General features: G+C 37.5%; 1 protein-coding gene across 1 annotated transcript in view; it reads left to right on the forward strand.

Moving 5' to 3' along the window:
• Nucleotides 1–9583: 9583 nt before the first annotated feature.
• ASB4 (ankyrin repeat and SOCS box containing 4) overlaps nt 9584–22791 on the forward strand; it is a 51360-nt gene continuing 38152 nt past the window's right edge. Inside the window, exons 1-2 of the mRNA XM_011955101.1 lie at nt 9584–9807; nt 19026–19325. Coding sequence (XP_011810491.1) covers nt 9621–9807; nt 19026–19325 — 487 coding nt within the window. The 5' untranslated portion in view covers nt 9584–9620. The remainder of the gene's footprint in view (nt 9808–19025; nt 19326–22791) is intronic.

Below are 22791 nucleotides of genomic sequence, written 5' to 3' on the forward strand. Positions count from 1 at the left end.
CCTCTGTCTCTAATCCTTGTCATGAGCTGGCAAGGTTGTGAAGAATCTTTAATTAGTGAAGATTTATGGGAGTACCTTCCTAAATGGCATCACGGTGTGAACAAAGAAATCAAGTCACCTGAACTTCTCGGTCTCTATGTATCAAGATCCCAAGATTCTATTTCAAGTACCATTTCCTCTGTGAAATCTCTCTTGATTCCTCAAACAGAATGGTGTGATCTTTCCTTTTTATAATGCCAGCCCCCTGTGTTTCATATTTCTTGCACAGTAGATTCTGGTCTGCCTTATTGTATAACCGGTGTGGTCTAATTTCATTCGTCTATAAGTTCTTGAGATTGGAGCTGAATCCTACTCATCTATCGGTCCCTACTACGCCTGTCACAGTGTCAGACACCTGATAATAACTCAGTCAATAGTGTTCAAATTGTGGTATGGAGCAGCAGGGCGTCCAGCCCAGCCCAGAGTCATTGGATAGCTTTCAGACAAGGCTGTTAGCTGTGTGAGGTAGGTGCATATTGCATGCTTGTCCCAAACTATTCTCTTGCAGGTGACTGACATTCTTTTTTATATTTAAAAAGAAGATCTATAGAGAGCTCACAGCCCACATCTAAAGTACAAAATTCACCTATGAGAAGTCAAGAAATGGAAGGAAGATCTAGAGGACAAGCCTAGCTTTTTTACCCCCTGGAGCAATCAAGGGGCAGCTACAGACACTAGAAAAGACCAGGGCTGGGAAACGGGAACAAATCTTTGATTTCACAGTCTTGCCTGGGGCCTTGACTGACAGTAGCTGCTGCTTTAACCTCCATCTGTGGCTTCACGCCTTTTTAGAAAGGACTCAGGAAATCACACTCGGGTCTTATAGGGAATATTTTCAGCCTAGGAGAAAAATTGTGAGCATGAGAAGCAAGCTTGTCTTGCTTTCCCATACCCAAAGACAGAGGCTCATAAGACAACGGTCTGTAAAGAATCTGGAGACACACGGTACGAAACATATTTAGCTTATTATTTTGAATGTTCTTTTTAATACCATTGTAGCAAAAACAAACAACAAATGGACAACCCACTCCTCCTCCAAACAATGTTTAATTTATGTATTTGTTAGATACATATTGAAATTCATTTTATGAAATCATAAACCCATGGCAAATTCTCAGTAGAGAAATTCATTGTAGGAAAATATGATCAGGAAAGATATGGTTTACGTGGATTAAAACAAAGTTTTTAAAATCCATATTTGTGATTTAATCTGGATCACGTTTTATCCGCATTGCCTCGGATTTTTTTCCCCCCCAGGATACTGCAGCTGTTCTTCCGGGTTCATTTATCGAGGAACACTGCCATCATGTGGCCTGACGTGTTAACACGGTCACTAAAAGACAACTAGCAGCACGGTTTTAATTTTTATTCTCGCTCTAGAAACATGTTTGTGGCTTTAAAATGTGCTTCGTCGTTTGAAGCTGTGTCTGTTAATACCTTTCTGAAATGGCATCCTTAAAATATTTACCAAAGGATCAACTCTATGTCACCTTTTGAATTTCTCAAGTATATAGTTATCACATCAAAAAATATATAAAATAATAATTGAACATTGCTCATTTTATAAATTTGTCAAGTTTTCACAAGTTTATCTAGTGTAAAAAGAGCGGAATACTTTTCTTTTATACACTAGTGTGGCTGCTTATTTTTTCTTTACACTGTCAGTTTAGGGAGGGGAGATACAAAACTATAGAAAACTACAGAGAGGCAGCGTAGTGTAGTTCAAAAACTAAAGTATGAAGCTTGACATTAGGTTGGAGTCTTCGCTTTGTGACTAAATAATTATGCAATTTTGTGCAAACATGTAAGCGAGATGGCCTCAGTGCTTTTTTTCTTAAATGAGAATATTCGATACTCTTAACAAGAACCTTTTTTGCTATAATTCTGTGATTCTGCAAGCAAAATTAAATTCTTTTAAAAAGCAAGAGTGTTGTTTCTCTTTAGGTATACTATTTTTCTATGGTTTTCTGAAAATATGTGCCCCCTTTCTCTCCACTCCTTTTTTCCATTCCTAACTACAGTTTTGTCTGCATAATTTGTTGTGCAATTTTTTTTTTTCCTGCAAGGTCCCATAGTTTTGGCGTTGTGCTGAGGATTACTCCAGCTCAGTTTTCATGAATTAGATAGTTCCATAGTATAAAATAAAACTGATGAATCTTTGCAGTTGATAAACAACTTATTGGCTTCTGACAACTGTGGGTGTAAAAAGAATGTTAGAAAAGACAATTCAGAGGACAGTCCAATTTCTTTACCCCCTGAAAGGGAAGGATGATTTTTTTCTCTTACTGCACCTCTGCATCATAAATTTGTCAAAAGTAAAAAGAGAATGCAAATGCTGCCTGGAGTACAATTGTGAGGTTAATGTTCTGATGAGACAAAATTATGGTAAATTATTCCCTCGAGTTAATGTTGTGAAGTGTGCAACTGGGTGAGGGATGGAAATACAAACTGGTGTTGATGTTTAAACTGTGCTGGATGGCATGCAAATACAGGTTAGTTGCTAGGAGACCTGGAACACAGAGCTAATGCCCCCTCTGTGGGGCAGGGATGTTTGATCTCAAGAAACCTTGTCTTTCACAGTCAAAGATGACATTAAATGAATAGTCTGTCAAAATTCAGGTGGGCCAGTGCTTGGTTACTGCTTGTGTCAATCCAACCATTCTGACATCCATCACCTGTAAAGAGAGCCGCTGAAAGGGAACAATCTAGCATCGTGCCGGTGACCAAGATTCTCCGGAAACGCTCAGGGTAATTAGCTACGAACTCAGTTTAAATACTCTTACATGAAAGGCAGCTGGTTTGTTCGCTGATATGGGATCCAAGAGGTGGGCAGTAGCGGCTAAATAATCACTTCAGCATTCCAGAGAGAGGGATGCCAGGCCACAAATAGAGTTGCAAGCGAAGATGTGCTTGCGTAGGACTTTGGACCCTCCCGTTTACCAAGCAATCATTTCTGCCATTTGTGGGGATTGTTGAACAGATTTTATGCTAAACACACATGTTCCCAGTATGTAAGACTGAGAATAGATACGCTGAACTTTAGAGCTGAAGCATGTTAGCAGTTCTTCCAGCGCCCCCCACTGCTTGAAGACAGAACCTGAATCAGTCCGTGGACAAGGGCAGCCCATAACATGGCTTCCACAGGGAAGACTTTCAAAAAACTTCAGCAAGGTCTTCTGCCCTTGCAAAATAGTGATAATCTTTGCCACTGTCCAGGACACTGTGTTCCATAAGGGAGAAAAAAGCCCTAAAGGCTGAGGAGTGGGTCTAGTAGGTCTCATTTTACTTACAGGAAAGAAGTCACTGAGAGGTATTTTGAATTATTGGAAACATACAGCTATGACCACCAGAGCTGGGAACACGATCCGGGTGTCTCAGTCTGACGGTCTTTCACCGTAACACCACTTAGTATTTCTCAGGAGAAATTGTGATGTTCTGTTAGTCCACTGATACAAACAACAGTAATAATTTGTAACTTTCCTATAATGCTTCACAATATGCAAAGCACGTTTATATACGTTGTTTCATGTGATTTTTACAACCCTGGTAATTATTCTTATGAAATAGCATGCTTAGTCCACAGAATTGATCTGTATTGTTATAAAAGTATACTTTTAATTGTACTAGCTTGCTGGCTCTTTATTATAATATTGTGGCCATGCCCCCAAATCAAGATGTGGAAGTGGAGGAGACTTTTCTTACTTGTGGGTCCACAGGAGCACACCTTGTTCTGATCTATATAAGGGTGGCTTATGGTGTGGCTGCAATCCTAGACCTTAACCAGTTTACTTTTCCTGGTAGCACATATTACCATGTGACAAACTATATGTCTTACTGTCTGTTTTTTTGTCTGCTCCCTTGCAGCCCCTCCACTAGTATAAAAGCTCCATAAAGGTAAAGATTTTAACATGTTTTCTTTGTGTATCTGCAGTACTTAGAAAAAGTACTGGTGGTAGCTAAGATGGACCCCATTGATTCTCACTTCCTTGTTTTCACAACTGTAACAAAATCCTCTCTCACACTGAATCAGGGCTAGTCAATGTGACCATAGGATATGATAGACATCGTGGTGTGTGACTTACTAGGTTAGGTCATAAAAGATGTTACAGCTTCCAACTGGCTCTCCTGGATCTTTCTTTCTGGGAGAAACAAGCTGCCATGTCGTGAGGATACTCAAGCGGCCCGTGGAGAGAACTACCTGGACACAAACCACATACCCAGTATCAACTTGTTAGCTAAGTGACTGAGCCACTTTTAAAGGGGATTGTCTAACCCCCAACCTTTGTGTCTTTAGTTTGAGGCCTCAGACATCATAGAGCAGAGACAAGCCTTTCCCACTGTGTCCAGATCCACAGAAATCATGAGAGATAATAGGTGATGACTGTTGCTTTAAGCCAATACATTTTGAGGTTATTTGCTATGCAGCAAAAGATGACTAATACAGTGTCTGGCTCATAGTAAGTTCCCAATAAATATTTACTGAATGAAGGGCTAAATGTGAGTCAGTTTCTTACTAGATTACTCAGTGATCAAATAGAATATCTAATTAACCTGAATAAAACCATATAAAAATCCATTTGAGCAAGAGAACATTGGTTGGGAGTCTCAAGATCTAGGCTTGAGTGTTATATCTGCTGCTTATTTGCTATTTGACCTTGTATAATTCATTTACAGTCTTTGATTCTTAGTTCCCCTGATCTGTAAACTAGAAGTAATAATAACAATTAAAATTACACCACAAATAATACCTCCTGCCTTGAGGAGCCTTGTTGACATTGTGAACTTCTAGATCAGACCTCCGCTGAAACCCAAACACTACAACTGGAATTTTCCATTATAGAAACTGATAAATCTTTAGTGTTTAAATCAGTTCCAGTTGCTGGTGTTACTTACAAACAAAGGCATCTTTATACTAAGTACTAACGCTAACATATAAAAGAATAGCAAAAAAAAAAAAAAGAAAAAGAAAAAAAAAAGAAAAAACCCAACCAGATGACGTGTAATGAGTAAGATGCTACATATTAGAGAAGTATAACAGATGAGAAGAAAGGGATGTCAGACCACCTAATCATCCATTTCTGTAATAGCAAGGACATCCTAATCAGCTGCTGGGAAAGTCAGGAGGCCCAAGGGGTTCTGTTGCCACAGAAATTCTAGTTTCCAATTCTAGCTGGCTTCAAATTTCTTCCCTATAGTTGCATTTGATAAGTGATTGTGGCTTAGTAGCATCAAATTCATGTTTAAATGCTATGATAAACCAAGGAGCCATCTGTGTTCCAGAGAAGATACTCCAAGTAGACAGATTATGTTGTACACAGACAAGCAGCTGGGACTTCGTGCCTGCTGTCTCAGCCATGGGTCCCCAGAGAGTACACGAGGGTCTTAAGGGCCACTTGCCACAACATCATTGCCTTGTCAGAAAGATCTTCATACTATTTCAAGAGCAAAGGACACTGTTCTGGACGTGTCATGAAACAGTAATAAAAAGCTCATCTTATAGGATGGAGAGTTTTCATTTTTAAGAGCTGAGGAGACAGGAATTTCTGACAGGCCTGACTAGGCAGTGTGAAACATGACCACTGTGTAATTTGACCTCCTGAGGTGACTTGAAGCAGTGGCTTGGATAGTGGAGGCAGGTCTCAAACCTGCTATTAGCATTGGTGGTATTGCTTCCTATGTTAGAAGGATTTTGATGGGCAATTTAATTAAGCTGCTACTTGCTTTGTAGGTGCAAATAATCTGTAAGTTGTATCCTTTGCTGCTCAGGTAAATCGATCAACTGATTTTTAGCAGAATTATATAGATAACATTTTCAACTTGATACATTTTTTAAATGAAAATTTGCTTTGTTTTCTTGGATTATTCCACCAAGTTTAGATCTAGGATTTATTTATATAGCTATGGGACAAGACTGAAATAGTTTCTGTGGGAAAATTTATAGCCACCTCTTTAGGCTAAAATTTTAAAGTTGTATCCAGATATTAAAGCAATGCTTTAAAATTTCATTCTGAAGTCATGTTCCCTGTGGCCTTCGACCTTGAGGGCCAAGTTTTGAAGTTTGCCAACCCGAGGAAGGACCATCTGTGCATTGATCAGGTTTAAGTTTCAATGCAGACACTTAGAAAGATAGCCGTTGTGAGACTCAAGTATTAGGAAAATGAGGATATTTCTAAATCACCTTATCTCCTTATTTAGCATTTCAAGGACCATGCCTGAGGGACTCACGTCATAGGGTTTCTTTCACAAGGCAAAGATGATAACCATTCCACCTCTGGAGGGAGATCAATAGACTTGCTGACATAGGGAGAAAAGGAAAAGCTAGAGAGGCAGTAAATAGCTCAACTGGACCCTTGTAGCTAGGAAGGCTAGAAGCCTTGATGGATTATGAGAGGATATATAGGCTCATCCAGGGGTCAGATGGCATGTACTCAGCCCTCCTCACACACTTCTTCCAAGGTTGAACTTTAATGGGAGGGGGGGTGGTTTAGAAACAACCAGATATGCCTGAGGAAGTTCGAGGCCACTGAGGTTAGCGGCTCAGCATTAGAGAGAATGTAGACCCCTTGGAAACTTCATTCCTTAGCTTAGGGCTATGTCTATTCTGGCCCTAAGAAGATGGCAAGAAGGTGGCACAATAGAAGATGACTTGTTCTTCATCGTCCTTGTCAGCCAACGGGCTGCAGTGTTTGAGGACATCAAAACTGTAGTCAAATGACCAGAATCACACACTCCAGTAGCCAGACAAGACCAAGTTAGTGAGGACTCATTCTACCACAGAGATATCAGGGAGGGTCCAGAGGACAATGAGTCCATCTGAGGACCCCCTTGCCTTTCAGTCACCATGAAGTCTTGTAAGGTGCATTCTTACTGCTGACTGCTATTTACTTGATACACATGGTCTGGCCATACTGGTAATTTATGACAAAAGTCTCTTCCAATTAATACCAGTTGTTAAATATTAGCATTGTGAATATTGTTCCTCCATGTATCCCACATTCCCTGAAACTCTTTTAGGTGGAAAGCCTGAACTCTCAAACACAGAGAATTTTATTCAAAGAGACTAATCATTTACTTAAAGAGACTGCTAAATATTTGGATCAGATTAACACATCAGGTTGGACCAAAATTAAATTGTCCTTCTTTTTCCACTAAGTTAAGTGTGGAGACCCATAATGGGGGTCAGATCAAATGATTAGATATAAACAAACTATGTTATTTTTGTATGAAATTCAGTATATTTGCAACTTTGTGACAAATTCTAGTGTATAGGAAATGGAGACGATCTAGGGATTCCCATTGCCACTTAAATCTGTTAGTGAGCTAAGTTACACATGGGCAGGGGTTTTTGTGTTTGTTCACTGCTGTATCTGCAGTGCCCAGAATAAGTGTCTGGCAAATGGTAGATACTCGATGGGTATACGTGGAAAGAGTCCTAACAATAGCATAAAACAGACTTGCAAAGTGCTCTCTAAGAATGCCAATACAATTTCAACAAAAGCACTGTGTCACAGAGAGTCAGTTGGGAGCCAATCCCTTGGTTGAGGAAGTATTTCCATATATGGCTCTTTTTGTTGTTGCTATTTTTCAAAAATTATATAATTAAAAATTTTCAAAAATCATAAAATGTTTAACATTAAAACGTAGAAAAAAAAATTGGCAGGGCACAGTGGCTCATGCCTGTAATCCTAGCACTTTGGATGGCCAAGGCAGGAGGTTCACTTAAACTTAGGAGATCAGCCTGGGCAACATGGCAAAACCCTGTCTCTTCAAAAAATCATACAAAATTTAGCCAGGTGTGTTGGTTGCATGCCTGTAGTCCTAACTACTCCAGAGGCTGAGGTGGGAGGATGGCTTGAGCCTGAGAAGCAAAGGTTGCAGTGAGCCCAGATTGCACCACTCCATTCCAATCTGGGCGACAGAGTGAGACCCTGTCTCAAAATAAAATAACAAACAAACCTAATCTACAGTATTAGAAGTTAAGACTTATTGTTATCTCTGTGAGGCAGGTGTTTTGATTAGAAGAGGAAATAAAGGGGGCTTCAGGTAAACTTGAACTAGTCTATGATTTAACCTCATTGTTGATTACATGAGTGTGTTCATTGAAAATTTGACAAGCTGTATACCTATAACTTGTCAATTTCTTGCATTTATATTACACATCAATAAAACAAGTTTAAAATTATGTTGTGATTTGCATCATTTACATACTTAAGTAAATTCTAATAATCAAATAGTATCATTGTAAGTTTTTTTAAAAGTCATGTTCTTAATTATTCTGCAGAAAGTTTGCACTAGTTTTGAGTTCCACAAACATAAAATGCAATTTATTTGCATTCTCTTTAGTACTTGCCATTATAGTTTTCCTAATTTTTAATGATTTTATGTAAGAAAAATTAAGTATATACTTTTCTCTCCAACTTTTTATTTGAAAAATTTCAAACTTACAGAAAAGCTGAAAGAATAGTATAATGGACACCAATATATCCCTTATTAGATTCACCAACTCTTTAAGTTTTTGCCACACTTGCTATTCTCTGTTTCTATTTATACATACATGTATATAATTTATATGTATATATACACGTGTGTATATATATTACACATGTGTGTATATATATATGTATAAATATACATATATACGTACACATATACATATATACACCCATGTGTAAATAGAATACATATATACACACACATCTATCTATCTGCATTTCTGAGCTATTTTTAAAGAAGTTTTAGACATCATGACAATTTATCCCTTAGTGTATCACTTAAGGGTAAGAATATTTTTCTACATAACCACATTTATCATTATACTTCTATATTGTCAAGTAATATCTAGTCCACGATTATAGTTCCACAATTGTCCCAATACTGTCTTTTCTAGCTGATTAAAAAACAGGATTCAATAAAGTTCATTCACATGTTGCATTTAGCTGTTTTATCTCTTCAGTTTCTTTTTTACCTAAAGCAGTCTCTGCCCCCGACCACCCCCCTCACCCGACTTTTCATGATATTAAAATTTTTCAAGTCTAGGTCGCTTGAAAACCTCTTGTTTGTCTTCAAATATGTATGACCGTGGTTGATTTTACAAACTCATACTGCAAAATTATTACAGGTTTTTAGAAGTACATGTATCAACAACTGTAACAGATTTTCATTTTTGGATATTGGTTAGTCAGAGCAAGACACTAGATCTCCAGCCAGGCACCAGATGTTTTTATTGAAGGGAAAAAAAAGAGCATTAAGAGCTTTTAAATCTTATGTTATTACTTTGATCAAGTAAGAAATAATTGTGACATTTTGTGCTTGGAAATGTATCACAGGGGCTTTCCTTCATATTGACACTATATATTACTGAATGGATCAGTTAATATATAACCAGTTTAAAGGACCTGAAAATGTAGTGACAGCCAAGAAGGATATTTTGAAGTTTGAAATGATCCCTATATAAATAGAACGGATCAGCATAACTTTGGGATAAAATTAGCTGACAGTTTGTGGACTCTCCAGCATGCGCCTGTTTGCTTGGTGCTGTTCTCTTGATAAATCACAACAAAGCTTCCAGAAGGAGAGGAAGGATGGACGGCACCACAGCCCCTGTCACTAAATCTGGAGCTGCCAAGTTAGTTAAGAGAAATTTCCTTGAGGCTCTAAAGTCCAATGACTTCGGAAAATTGAAGGCTATTTTAATCCAAAGGCAAATAGATGTGGACACTGTTTTTGAAGTCGAAGATGAGAATATGGTTTTGGCATCTTATAAACAAGGTAAAAACATATAGGTGTTATTGTAAAACTGGTAGAAAATGATTTTTTCTTTTTTAAAAAATGCAGTGTCAGTTATCCACTCTAAACACTAGCTTGTATTGTTTCTTTAAGTATTCATTTTAAAAATATTTCTAAATTGATATTTTCTTTCTTTTTAAACTAAAACACATGGTGGGCTGATATATATGTGTAAGTTGTGTCTCTCCTTTTCTTTTCCTACCCTTGGGCCTAGGACTTGAAATCCCAGACAATCATTTTTAGCAACGCACTCTCTGTTTTTAACTTTTCTTCTGACTATGATGATATAGAAGGAAGAAAACATTTCTAGATTATGGCTAAGCAGATTGTTGAAACCGTATCTTAGACAATGTACCTGGTTTAAAAACAGGCTGCTAATTCTCCATTAACAGCCACTTAAAGATATATCCTCTCTATGTCCATGTGGATGAACAAGAGGACTCTCCCCAGCATTTGGAGGGTTAATAAATGGATACAGCAGTGTCACAGGCACCTTGATGGTCTTCATCATTTTAATGAGTTTTCAGTTCAGGCACAAAAGCTGAATTCAGCAAAACAAAAAAGTTAACTTTTTTCCTGGACTACAATAATTGTTCAAAATTGTAGATAAGTTTAATACAGTGTACCTGCCTTATAAAGACCTAAGGAAAACAAATTAGAACTTTTTTTTTACCAAGGAATTTTCTGGAACCCATGCTTAATAAATCAGAAATAAATTAGAGTTCCACTGATTCTGATTTCCCAAATCAACTGGCTAATGGAGGGGAACGTGAGCAGTTAGATCATCTGGTGAGCATACTGCAAACATGCTGCTCAACATCACTAATGTTTAATACAATATAGATACTAAGGTCTTGTGTATAGCATTTAGAGACAGTCATTATTTTCATGTTTAAAGATGATTTCGGGTCATATATAAATCATCATTATAATCCATTTCCAAATATAAATGCTAATGGTACATTATATATTTCTTCATTAATTTACTGTCCTCTGTCAGTTCTGAGGGAAGTATAGAATTGAAGCTAGTTACTGTGTTTATGATTTTTACTTAAAGGCTTTATAATATTTTCACATTAGTGGCATTAATATATTGATGGGAAGACAAAGAAGGGATTTATTTTTTAAAAAGTTTATGGGGTCTCTGTTAGAAAGAAAATTTGTATATACTACATAATTAGATTGCTTTCATCTTATAACTTTGTTCAGTGATAGAATGTCTGAATGCTAAACTAATTTTAAAGATGTTTTTAAAAAGCTTGTAATTCTGCCTAGGGTGAAATAACTCAGGTTCAAGTCAGTGGGTAAGTTATTTGACCCTGAGTTGCAAACACTGTCTACTCTCATCTCCTGAGCAAGTCAAGTTGCACAGATTGTGCAAAGTTTCTGAGGATATAAGAAACGAAGTTTTAGGTGCATGCTCTAGGGAAGTGGAGGGGAGTGGGGGAGTTGGTTCTCCTGCTTCCACTGGTGCCATCACCTTTGAAGGAAAAGAAAATACATTTTAAATTATTCTTGTCAATGTGAGCTGACTCCTACGGTCCTCATAGAGCTAAATTTTCATTCACACGAATTGAGGTGTTTTCATAGTGTTAGGACTGTGGGATGTGGCTTTCAATTAAGGAGATAGCAAATTATACCCTCTGGAAAAGGAAAAGAATAGTTCCATTCTTACGTATGCCAGGTGGATGTTTGCACAGAACTAGTAAAATCTGTGGTCTACTTTTAGGGTTTATGCAGGAAATTTGTGTCTGTACATTCATGTGTAGAAAGAAACACACTACTCTGTTTAATATGAGTATGGGCATAAGGAACTGTCTCTTTGGTCTTAAATCCAGGTTAAGACCTCATGTTTCTTAAAAGTTTCTTCAAATTTTTTTCACATGCTTCCAGCCTTATCATCGATCCTTTTAAACTTAGGAATGGAAAGTTAGGAATGGAAGTGATAAATAGAATCCTAGCTGCTAGAGATCTAAGTGGTTATATCAATTTCTTAAGTCATAAAGTCATTGTCAGGCAATAGCGTGGAGCTGAGCAGTCTACAGTGGTTAATTAGTTCTTTTCTAAATAGTTCAAAGGAATAGGACCCATTTCTATGTGGTTGTAAAGGGTATGTGGCTGGATTAAAGTTTGTGAGACTTTATTAAATCAAAGGAGAAGTTTTGGACATTGGACGCTGTTGAACCGCTACATACTGCTCTTTGATTTTTTTTTAAAGCACTTTTGAAAAGTTCTACACAGAAGTGCATGAATAAGTGTGCAACTTCATTACTTTTCACAGAATAACAAACCTATGTAGCCAATATCCAGATGAGGAAACAGAACATTCCTGTTTACTTTTAAAGTGTGGGAATCTTCAGGTTTCAGTTATTTTTGGCTTAATAAGAAAGACAATGTGCAAAACCTATAACAAATCTCATGCTACTCTTAAATTTCCTTGTGTAATCAATACTAAAATTCTATATTCAACATTTGATAGTCCTATAGAAAATGAAAAGTACTACAATCAATTCTAAACCATTCTTATTTATTTAGAACATACAGCATTTTTATACGATTTAAAAATTAACTAAATTTTGTCCCGAAATATAGTCCATCTAAGCCTATATGAAAGTCAGTGTATAATTTTTGAAAAGGGAACTCAGAACTCTGCTGGCAAGTAAATCACCTAAAATCTAAATAGTGCTCCCCAAATTTACAATCTAGTTGGCATACCAGTAATCAAAAGTTGAGCTCATAAGCAAATATGAAATGTGGATTTTGTGAGGAAGACAGACTAAAGCTATTGGATTACATATAAGTCTGGAAGCTCATTTCTGCTTTCCTCTGTAGCACTGGGCCCATCTCATTGAGTATCTTCTCTTTCCAGTTTGACAGAAAACAGAGTTCGTGTTCAAACTGTGGATCCTATCTTTCTCCAGCACCTAATCACGATTCTTAAAGTTAGAGAGTTCTCACTTTACTTTTCTAAGTTATTTTAAGCTTCATAATAAAATCTTCAGATGAAATCATGTTTTATTAATTTAAAGAAATTTTCCTTACATTTTGTAAAGCAAACATTTAAAATGTGCTGGTTGGCATTTGAGAGACCTCCCTGGGAATGGCGGAGAGAATGGGTCTTAAAAGCAAAAACAAGTAAGCAAAAATTGCGTTTACCAGGTGATCACTTTAAAATAAAAATGATACAAAGAAAACATAAAGAACAACTTTCTAACTGCCAAATGCAATAAGTCATTGAAAGTCAAGGGATGTCAGTGACATAAAATTTATTATGAGCCAAGCATAAAATAAATCTTTAAAGAAAACACAAAGGTCCCTTCTATTGGTTTTCACTGGTGAACTCCATACTGGAAACATGAAGGACTGTCCATAAAACTGTTGTCAAAGGCTTTACCAACTACACAGCTTGATCTTCCTTCAGATGTATGAGCTTTGGCTCATAAATGATACAGGCAGATTTTCATATTTATCTCTTTGGTAGGAAACTCCCTAGTCAGCAAGGTTCATCGGAGTCCTTTTATTAATCAGGGTAATGCACTTTAAGTACTTCGTTTATGGCCCATAGCCACTGATTCCTTGGTTGGTGGTCATATTTTTAATTAAAATAACCAATGAATGATTTCACTTGAAAACTTTCTGGCAGGTACTCTATCTACTTTACTAAGTAGTAACTTATATCCAAATATCATGAAAGCTCTTATTTCCACTCTCCGAATGAATAATTTCTTTATCACCTAATTTTCCTCTTTGCCAGAAATTCACTCTCCTGCTTTCCCATTTCCATCCTAAGGTTCTTTTCCTTTCTTCAATGTTCAAACTTTTTTCTTTTACATTTTACACCTCAAACTTGCTTTTTCCCCCTGCTTCCCAGGGGAACTTTGAGTTATCTGGAAAATATTAGCTATTAAAAAATAGCCAAGAATTGTGCTTCAGTCTGTAATCCTTCAGGACTGTGTAAATACGTGGACACAGGCAGAGCAAATGTCTGCTAATCCAGCCACGAGCAGTGTGTGTAACCTTTGGCTGTAATAACAGAGGCTTCTCATGCGTGGGGTTCTTTTGACTCAGATAACATTATAGTTGATAACTGTTGCAGAGCCCAGGCTTAGCTGAAGGTTTACCAGAAATGTGTACATCCTCTCCAAGTGCTGGAGCAGAACCAAGCCCTTATTCCAAAAGAAGGCCCAAACACTTTGCTCCTTGCTATATTTCTAGGCAGCTTTCTACCCAGCTATTGGGGCCATATCTCTTTGATTTCAGATTTAAATTAAGCACACACACGCACATGCGTGCACACATACACACACACATACACACACACAGGATTAGTCTGCGTATTTTTTTTCCAGGGATAAAACTTCTAAAATTCCTTTAGAACTTTTAGCTACAAGTGATATCAATTTGGAGGTAAACTGCATGTAGCCTTCAGATCATAGATGGCTATTTAAAGATTTGGGGGCAATGGAGTTTGAGAGTTAGAGTTGGTTCTGTCAGTACTTGTTATATGAACATGGACACTTTATACTACTTAACCTCTTCCAGACTGATTATCTTCATTTGTAAAATGGAAGCTTTGACAAGACCCTCTCTAAGTTCAGATTCCTGCGTGCAGATAATTAATCATATTATGCAGGTGAAACTGTAAACAAATTGTGTATGATGGTCAAAGCCACATGAGCATAGCCTGTATTTGGGAGTTCCTGTGGGTTTTGTACATAGGGGAAATACTATGTATTTTTCTTTTCTTTTTGGTGAGCTTCTTACTCAAACAGAACTCTTCTGCAAGGAGCTGTCACTGCACACAGACTGTAGACATGGGGTAGTGTGTGAGTGGTTTACATTAGAGGGAGGCAGCTGCTGCTTCACCTCCCACCCCCAGCTCCCATGGGCTTGGTTTCCTGGTTCTGCCTCACCTCTGTCCTTTGTGCAGTCTAAACACATAGTAAAAGGGCAGTCTGAAATCTGCAGAGGTGAACAGAGGGGGGCTTTGAAAGACAAATACTAGGAATAAATCACATTCTAGGTTTCGAAGTCCTGGGAAAATTTTGCTGTGGGAAGAAGGGAGTGTGTAAAAAGTGAATCTGCCTGATCAGTTAATTGTGTTTCTAGCATGCTGTGATCATTGGTGGTTATATTTTGGGGGACAAATTCTGACCTCTTGACATATCAGCATCAGCACAAGATTGTGAACAGGCACAGCCTCATCTGTGGTTTTTGAAGATAGTTTTACTTGTGGTTTGGTCCTCCGTGACAGTAAGTGTGTTTACTTCCACACTTACTACACAACGACCTGTAGGCCCCACCTCATTTTAAAGTTATGATTATACGTTCATGTCCCTTTTGCCAGGAGCTGCTCTTTTCTCTGCTCAAAGCAGCAGGCTTTCCTGATATGCTCGGGGCTGAATTATTCAACAATCCCTCCCCCCACATTCCCACCAAAGTTTCGCAACACAGCCTTCAGATACACTTCAGTACACCCTAAACCATAGCCTGCAATCGGTCCTCTTCCCATTTCTCCACTTCAGCTCCCCAGGGGCAGCAGCTAAGGTGTCTTATTGCCACCTACCTACACACACTCCTATCTTAGGAGAGGTGAGTTGTAGCCACAACTCCATTCTGGGAGTTGGCTGATTTCCAGGACTTGGTAGTCTGTGAGCCTGATTGACCAGTTAATGTTTATGATTACAGGAGACGCAGAAAAAACTGACTGAGAGGCCAAGGATGACTGATTCACGTAATACATGGGCAGGATAGATTCTTTAGGTGCTACTGGCAAATTAGGAGGAGGAAAAAAATTCAACTAGCAAATGCATTTCCACATCAGAGATGTGAAATATTATAGATGAATTGTGGATCTTCTTCCTTTCCTTGTGATTTGCGAAGCAGGCTTGGAGGTAATTCTATTCTGCTTCCACAAAGACAAAGACAGATAGAAATTCTGCATTGCGGGTATTCTGAGTCTATGAGTTTGGATTGAGGCAGGCAACTCACGGCTCTAGCAGGATGAAAAAGTGGCAGTTTTCTCATCTGGAAAATGAAAGGCTTGGACTGGATAATCTTCCCTCCAGTGCTGACATTCTGTGTTTCTTTGATTTTACATCAAAATGGTGTTTTCTTAATCAGCTCTCTGCTGCTTCCTTTCTGGGATCATTTTTCTTCCCATTGCAGAAGCAGGCGCAAGTTTCCAATCAGTTGTCACAGAGAGCTGCCTAATTTTTGCTGTTAATCAGCAGGCAAAACACACCCTGGTTTTCAGACCTGGAACCAACTTCTTAGGCAGTTAGAGAAGACTGTTTTTGCCAATTGCTTTTTGAGGAAATCTGAGTATTAAAATGACTGATTAAGTATTGATGTTAATATGATTCATTCATCATCAAAAGCAAGCTGCATAACATACAGCTTAAGAACTCTGCTTGGAACAGAGATTCAACATGCATAACTCAATAGAAATGTATAAATGAATCTATATGCACATACATTGTGTGTGCATATCAGTTTGCACACACATACACCCGAGGCGTGGAGTTGATACTCCCCAGCTCAGACCATCTATGACACTACTTAGTTCTGCCACGGAAAGCCCGTATAATCCAACACCATCTCTTCCCAGTGCCTGGAATCTCAAATTAACATCTTAGAATTTAATTCTATTAGCTGAATATAGATTTTTCATTAATTCAGATAATCCTGAGAGTGATCACACTTGAAACAATCCTCAGTCCATTAGACTTTAATGTGAAATAACTGGATTTCTTTTTAAAGAGTAGATTTGGATAAAGGGAAAGGTGGGAGGGAGAGAAAGCAAGATGGCTCTAGAATTCTGAATGGAGTAAAAAAGGGATTAAAGTTGTGTGTGTGTGTGTGTGCGTGTGTGTGTGTGTGTGTGAAGCTATGTTGGAGGATACATTGCAGAAAGACAAACTTCTGGTTGAGTTCATTCATTCCTGTGGGATTAATCACTGTGCACAACCTTGTAAAGAGCTTATTCAAATTAAATTATCCTTTCCCCTCAAGACAGAGAGACAATAGCTTATTTTAATTTTATTTATTTTTGTTAAAAAGCAATACGTGCACAGGATACTACATTTAAAAGTTACCAAGGGGGTATTCAAGAACAAGTGCATGTCTGCCCTGATCCACCAACCCTCCAGTTCTTCTTGGAGGCCACCACTATAACCAGTTTCTTGTTCTCGGTGTTTACAAATATAATTGCATATGATAGCATAGTCTGTATACTGTTTGGCTCCCTGCTTGTCTCACTCAGTAATATATCTTGAGATCTTTTCATTTCAGTCTATACAGAACTGCCCCATTTTTTTTAATGGTTGTATAATATTTGATTGGATGAATGTATCATAATTTATTTAAGAAGTCTCCTATCAATTGAAATGGAGGTTGTTTAACCATTCAAAGAATGCTGTAGTGTAGTGCATGTTCTTATGTGTAGACCAGGTTGTCAAGATTCCTAAGTCTGGGAGCATGTTTCACAGAGTACAATACAAATGGTGTTCTTTGTGGAGTTGTGCAATACAGTGGTCCTTTAGGACGTTTCACATGGGTGTTTATGCTTATAGGACAAATACACAGGAGTGGCATGTCTCTAGTGTTTCTCACTTAAAGGAGAGAAATTTAATACCTGATCACCAGGCCCACTTTTAATGTGGTCATCATCTTCAGAGCACCCTCTAGTAGTTCATCATTTCTTGTAAGGGGCAATGCCCAGAAGTAATCGTAATATTCTAGATTTCTTCTGGCCTTATCTAATCAGTGAAGAATACAATGTTTGCTTCTCTTGTTCTGGGCACTACACTTTTATTAATGTAGTTTCAGATTGTATTAGTTTTTTGGCAGCACCATCCCACTGTTGGCTTATTTTGAGATTACAGCTCAAATCCCTGGGTTGTTTCTCACATAAATGACCATTAAATCATATTCTGCTTACCTTGTACTTGTAAGTGGAATTTTTATAACCTATAAGTAAACTTTTGATTTACTCATGTTAAAATTTATTTTGTTGTTTCAGACCTAAAGTAACTTCTATGCTGTGGCTGTTGAAGAACTATCTCTTCATCTTCTTCCCCTCAGTATTTCTTCTTTCTGTACCTATTTTCCATTCTCCACTCATAAAAGCTTAAATGCTACGGCTATTGGCATTGACATAGAAAGAAAATTTATAAAGTCATCATAGTTATAGCTTGTCAAATGTGGCAAAAGTTGGAGACTTATAGAAAAAAGACCAGCTCAGCGTATAGAAGTCAGAGATCAGCGGGAGAAGAGAGAGAGAGAGAGAATACACATTTCCAAAAACCAATGGGAAAAATTATCGAAGATCTCAGTTCTAGGCGCATCTACACTTCTCCTGCCCAATTCATTTATGTATGGCTGTAGACATCGTTAATTATGCAACATATCTTATTTTCCTGTTTATTTTAGCTGCTAGGAAATTCAAAGGCAAATTTGCAATGCCATTCTAGTGTACAGGATAGAGTTTATATTTTGTGTATGTATTTATCTTACTTTTGACATTTTAATTTTCCTACTTTTTTATTTTGCCCTTATTTTCTAAATCGTTTTAAAAATCTTAAGGTGTGTGAAAGTTGAGAGTTGCCTTAAATTCGTCTTTGGAAAGAGATATTGCATAAATCAACAGGCAGGCACATAAAATTTTGGAGTGATAATTTTTAAAAAAAGGTTAAACACATTCATATGTTGGATTGGCAACAACTATAGGAAAAAAGATTTTGGATAGAATAAAAATTATTATCTTGCAACTAACAGCCTTGGAATCATTCAAGACAAACTCTCAATGATTGACAGCTTTAAAAAAAATATCCTTAAAGCATCTCAAGTAACTTACCATGCAAAATAAAATACAATTACCTAAATGAAGATCCCAAAATTAAATGCTTGTAAGACCTAGAAAGGTAAAGTAAATAAAGGAACAAGACACAGTAATAAGAAATAGTAGAGACAGTGAGAGCTTGAGAAAGCCTGTTTCCCTGATGAACATCAGAATACCCTATTAAACAAAATGCCTGCAGACCCACTAGCTGTTAATTTAAAACCTCTGTCATCCCCTCTCCACTCCACTTTTGTAAATGTGACCAAAATAAAATACCTTGTAAAAATCCTCATAAAACAGGGAGAAAGCCTAGGTCAAGAAGTTAAACTTTCTTTCCTTTTCTTTTTTTTTTCTTTAGGTTATTGGTTGCCTAGCTATAAATTGAAGTCTTCCTGGGCCACAGGCCTGCATCTCTCTGTCTTGTTTGGTCATGTGGAATGCCTTCTGGTGCTACTGGACCACAATGCTACAATCAACTGTAGACCCAACGGGAAAACCCCTCTTCACGTGGCTTGTGAAATGGCCAATGCGGATTGTGTTAAGATCCTCTGTGATCGTGGGGCAAAGCTCAATTGCTACTCCTTAAGTGGACATACAGCTTTGCACTTTTGTACAACTCCAAGTTCCATTCTCTGTGCCAAGCAATTGGTTTGGAAAGGTAAGCCTTTCTGGGTGGCCAACATGGTTGTCTGCTTGTACACTCATGGTTTCAAGACTTTGTGACCATGTGATGTAGTAAGCATAAAGATGCAATTACATCTAGTACAGAGGGCCCTAAAAATACATAGTTCTGTTGATCCAGGTAATTCAGTGATGATCACATTGGAATCTTATTATTATTATTTAATAGCAGGAAGTTCATTCATTTACTTAACAAATATTTATTTAGCTCCCGTTATGCATCAGGTAATGCACTAAGTAAATGAAAAAGAGAAAATACACCTGCCCTCAAAGAAAGGATATTCTAACAGGGGAGATAAATATTAACAAAATAAATTCATAAATATATAATTATAAATTGGGAAAGTGTTGTGAAGGAGAAAACAGGAGTTACAAATGAGAATGTCAGAAGTGAATTACTCTAAAATGTGTAAAGGCTTCTCTAAGGATATTATGGTAGGTAGGCTGAAACTTTAAGAATGAAAAGGAGGGCCAGGTGCAGTGGCTCATGCTTGTGGTACCAGAATCTTTGGAGGCTAAGGTGGGAGGATCACTTGAGCCCAGGAGTTCGAGACCAGTCTTGGCAACATAGGGAGACCCCATCTCTACAAAAAGTAAAAAAAATTAGCCGGGCATGGTGGCATGCACCTATGGTCCCAGCTACTCAGGAGACTGAGGCAGGAGGGTCACTCGATCCCAAGAGGTCAAGGCTGCAGTGACTTGTGATTATGCCACTGCACTCCAGCCTGACTGACAGAGTGAAACCCTGTCTCAAAACAAAAAAACAAAAGGCAAAAACAAACAAACAAAAAACAAATGGGAAGGAGACAGCCATTAAAAAGAAAGCCGAGAGGAAAAGGGGTCTAGCTATAGGAAACAACTTGACCAAAGTTGCTAAGAGAGCAATGAAACTTGGAATATTAAACAGATAGAAGAGGGCTACTATGACCAGAGTATCATGGGTGTGGGGTAGGGTGGGAAGGACAAGAGGGTAGAGGAGAGAGTCACAAGATGACATTGGATGTGTTAGATCCTGCAGGGCCTTCGAAGGTGAAAGTGTAGGGCTCTGAAATAGAGCCACAAGAAAGTTTTCAGTAAGACAGTGACATGACTTAATTTTCCTTTAAAGTCATTATTCTGGAGTTATGCAGAAAATAGATTGGAGGTGGACAAGAATGGAAGCAGGGAGACCAGTAGGGAAGCTATTTTAATAGTCTAGGTGAGAGAAGATGGTGGCTTGCACTAGGGGCAAGTTCAGATAGGGAGTTTAGGAGATGGGTTTGCAATACATTACAGAAGTAGAATTGTTGGGATTTGGAGATGGATTGGATGTGGGTGGGGTGTGAGGGAAAAAGGAAGTCCCAAGTATCATTGCCAGGTTGCAGATTTTAGAAAATAAGCAGAGAGTGATGCCATTTTTTGAGATAAAGGAACTTGAGGAAGAAGCACCTATGTAGGGATAATAATTAAATCCATTTTTTAAAAAGTCAGTTTATGGAGGTATAATTGTCATGCAGCAAAATTAACAGTACAATTTAACATTTTGAGAAATACTATTTTTGTGAAACCATCATGCCAATCATCTTAAAAAGTTTCCTGACACCCTTTGTAGTTAGTCCTCTCCCCTTCTACATCTACTGACAACCACTGATGTTTTCTGTCCCTATAATTTTGCCTGTTTTCAGAATGTCATATACATTAAATTATAAAATATGTAGGCTTTTGAATCTGGTTTCTCCCACTTAGCATAATGCATTTGAGTTCCATCCATGTGGTTGCATGGACCAATAAATTAGACCTTTTTATTGCTGAGTAGTATTCCATTGTATACACATAACAAAATTGATCTACCCCCAGTAGAGGGACATTTGGAAGGTCCTTAGTTTTTGTCAATTTTGAAAGAAAAGCTGATATAAACATTTGCATACAGGTTTTTATGTGGATGTTTTTATTTCTCTTATGTAAATACCTAGGAGTGGGATGACGGCTATGTGGTTAATTTACAAGAAACTGCAACACTGTTTTCCAAAGTAGTTCTATCATTTTGTATTTCTGTCAGCAATGTATGAGAATTCCAGTTGCTTGGCAGAACTTGATAGTGTGAGATAAAAAACAAATTAGGCTGGGCATGGTGGCTCACACCTATAGTGCCAGTGTTTTGGGAGGCCAAGGTGGGAGATCTGCTTGAGTCTCTGATTTTGAGGTCAGCGTGGACAACATCAGTTTGCAATAATTACAAACGTATTAGAATGGCTAACATATTAGCTAACATTCTAAATGTCCCTCTACTGGGGGTAGATCATTAGAATGTTAGCTCTTCTAATATGTTTGTAATGGTATCTCATTGTTTTAATTGGAATTTCCCTGATGCCTAAGGATGTTGAACATGTTTTCATGTATTGATTTGCCATCTGTATATTATTTACTTTGGTGAAATGTCTGTAAATTTTGCTCCTTTAAAAAAATGGGTTGTCTGTATTCTTATTGATTTGAGAGAGTTCTTTATACACGTTCTGAATACTAGTGCTTTATCAGATACATGGTTTGCACATACTTTTCTTCATTCTGTGGCTTTTCATTTTCCTAACAGTATCTTTCAAAGAGAAGTATTTAATTCTGATAAATTCAATTTATAAATTTTTTTCCTTCTAGCAACAAGATTTGTTTCCTATGTTTATTTCTAGAGGTTATGTCATTTCAGATTTTACTTTTAGGTCTAGGATTCATTTTGAGTTAATTTTTTAAATATAGTATATTTAATGGGTTAGGTTTGTCTTTTTGATATGGATGCCCAATTGTTTCAGCACAGTTTGTTGAAAAGAATATTCTTTCACCATTGAATTGCCTTAGTATTTCTGTCAAAAATCAATTGGCAATATATGTTTGGGTTTCTTTCTGGACTCCAGCCTATTCCATTGACCTATATATCTTTTCATTTTTCTAATGCTCCACTGACTTGGTTGCCATAGGTTTGCATCAAGTCTTGAAATCAGATAGAGTAAGTCCTCCTAGATCAGTTTTAAGTATGAGAGTTTTCATATCTCTTTGAGACTTCCGTGAAAATATCAAGGATACACTTTGTATAAAAGTATAGATTTCAGAACAGAGCCCTGGACTAAAGCTATAATTTCAGAATTGTCAGCCTATTGATTGTATGTGAAGCCAAGGAAATCAACGGAATCACCTGGATAAAGAGTATATACAGAGAAAAGTGAATCGATGAATAAGCCCCAATGAATTCTAACATTTCAATGTTAGAAGGATAGGGAGAAGCCAATAAAGGAGAGTAAGATATACTGATAAGTAAAGTTGGAGAAAACCAAGAGTATTTTGGCAACACAAGGACTAAGAAAGAGGTAGTAGGTTCCAGAAGCAGAGAGTGGCCAGCTATAGTGATAGCTACACAGGGTTAATTAGATGTTCATTAGATTAGGTGACAGAGTTATCACTGACAAAAATAGTTT

The sequence above is a fragment of the Colobus angolensis genome, unplaced genomic scaffold (genome assembly GCF_000951035.1).
Source record: "Colobus angolensis palliatus isolate OR3802 unplaced genomic scaffold, Cang.pa_1.0 Scaffold394, whole genome shotgun sequence".
Lineage (NCBI taxonomy): Eukaryota > Metazoa > Chordata > Mammalia > Primates > Cercopithecidae > Colobus > Colobus angolensis.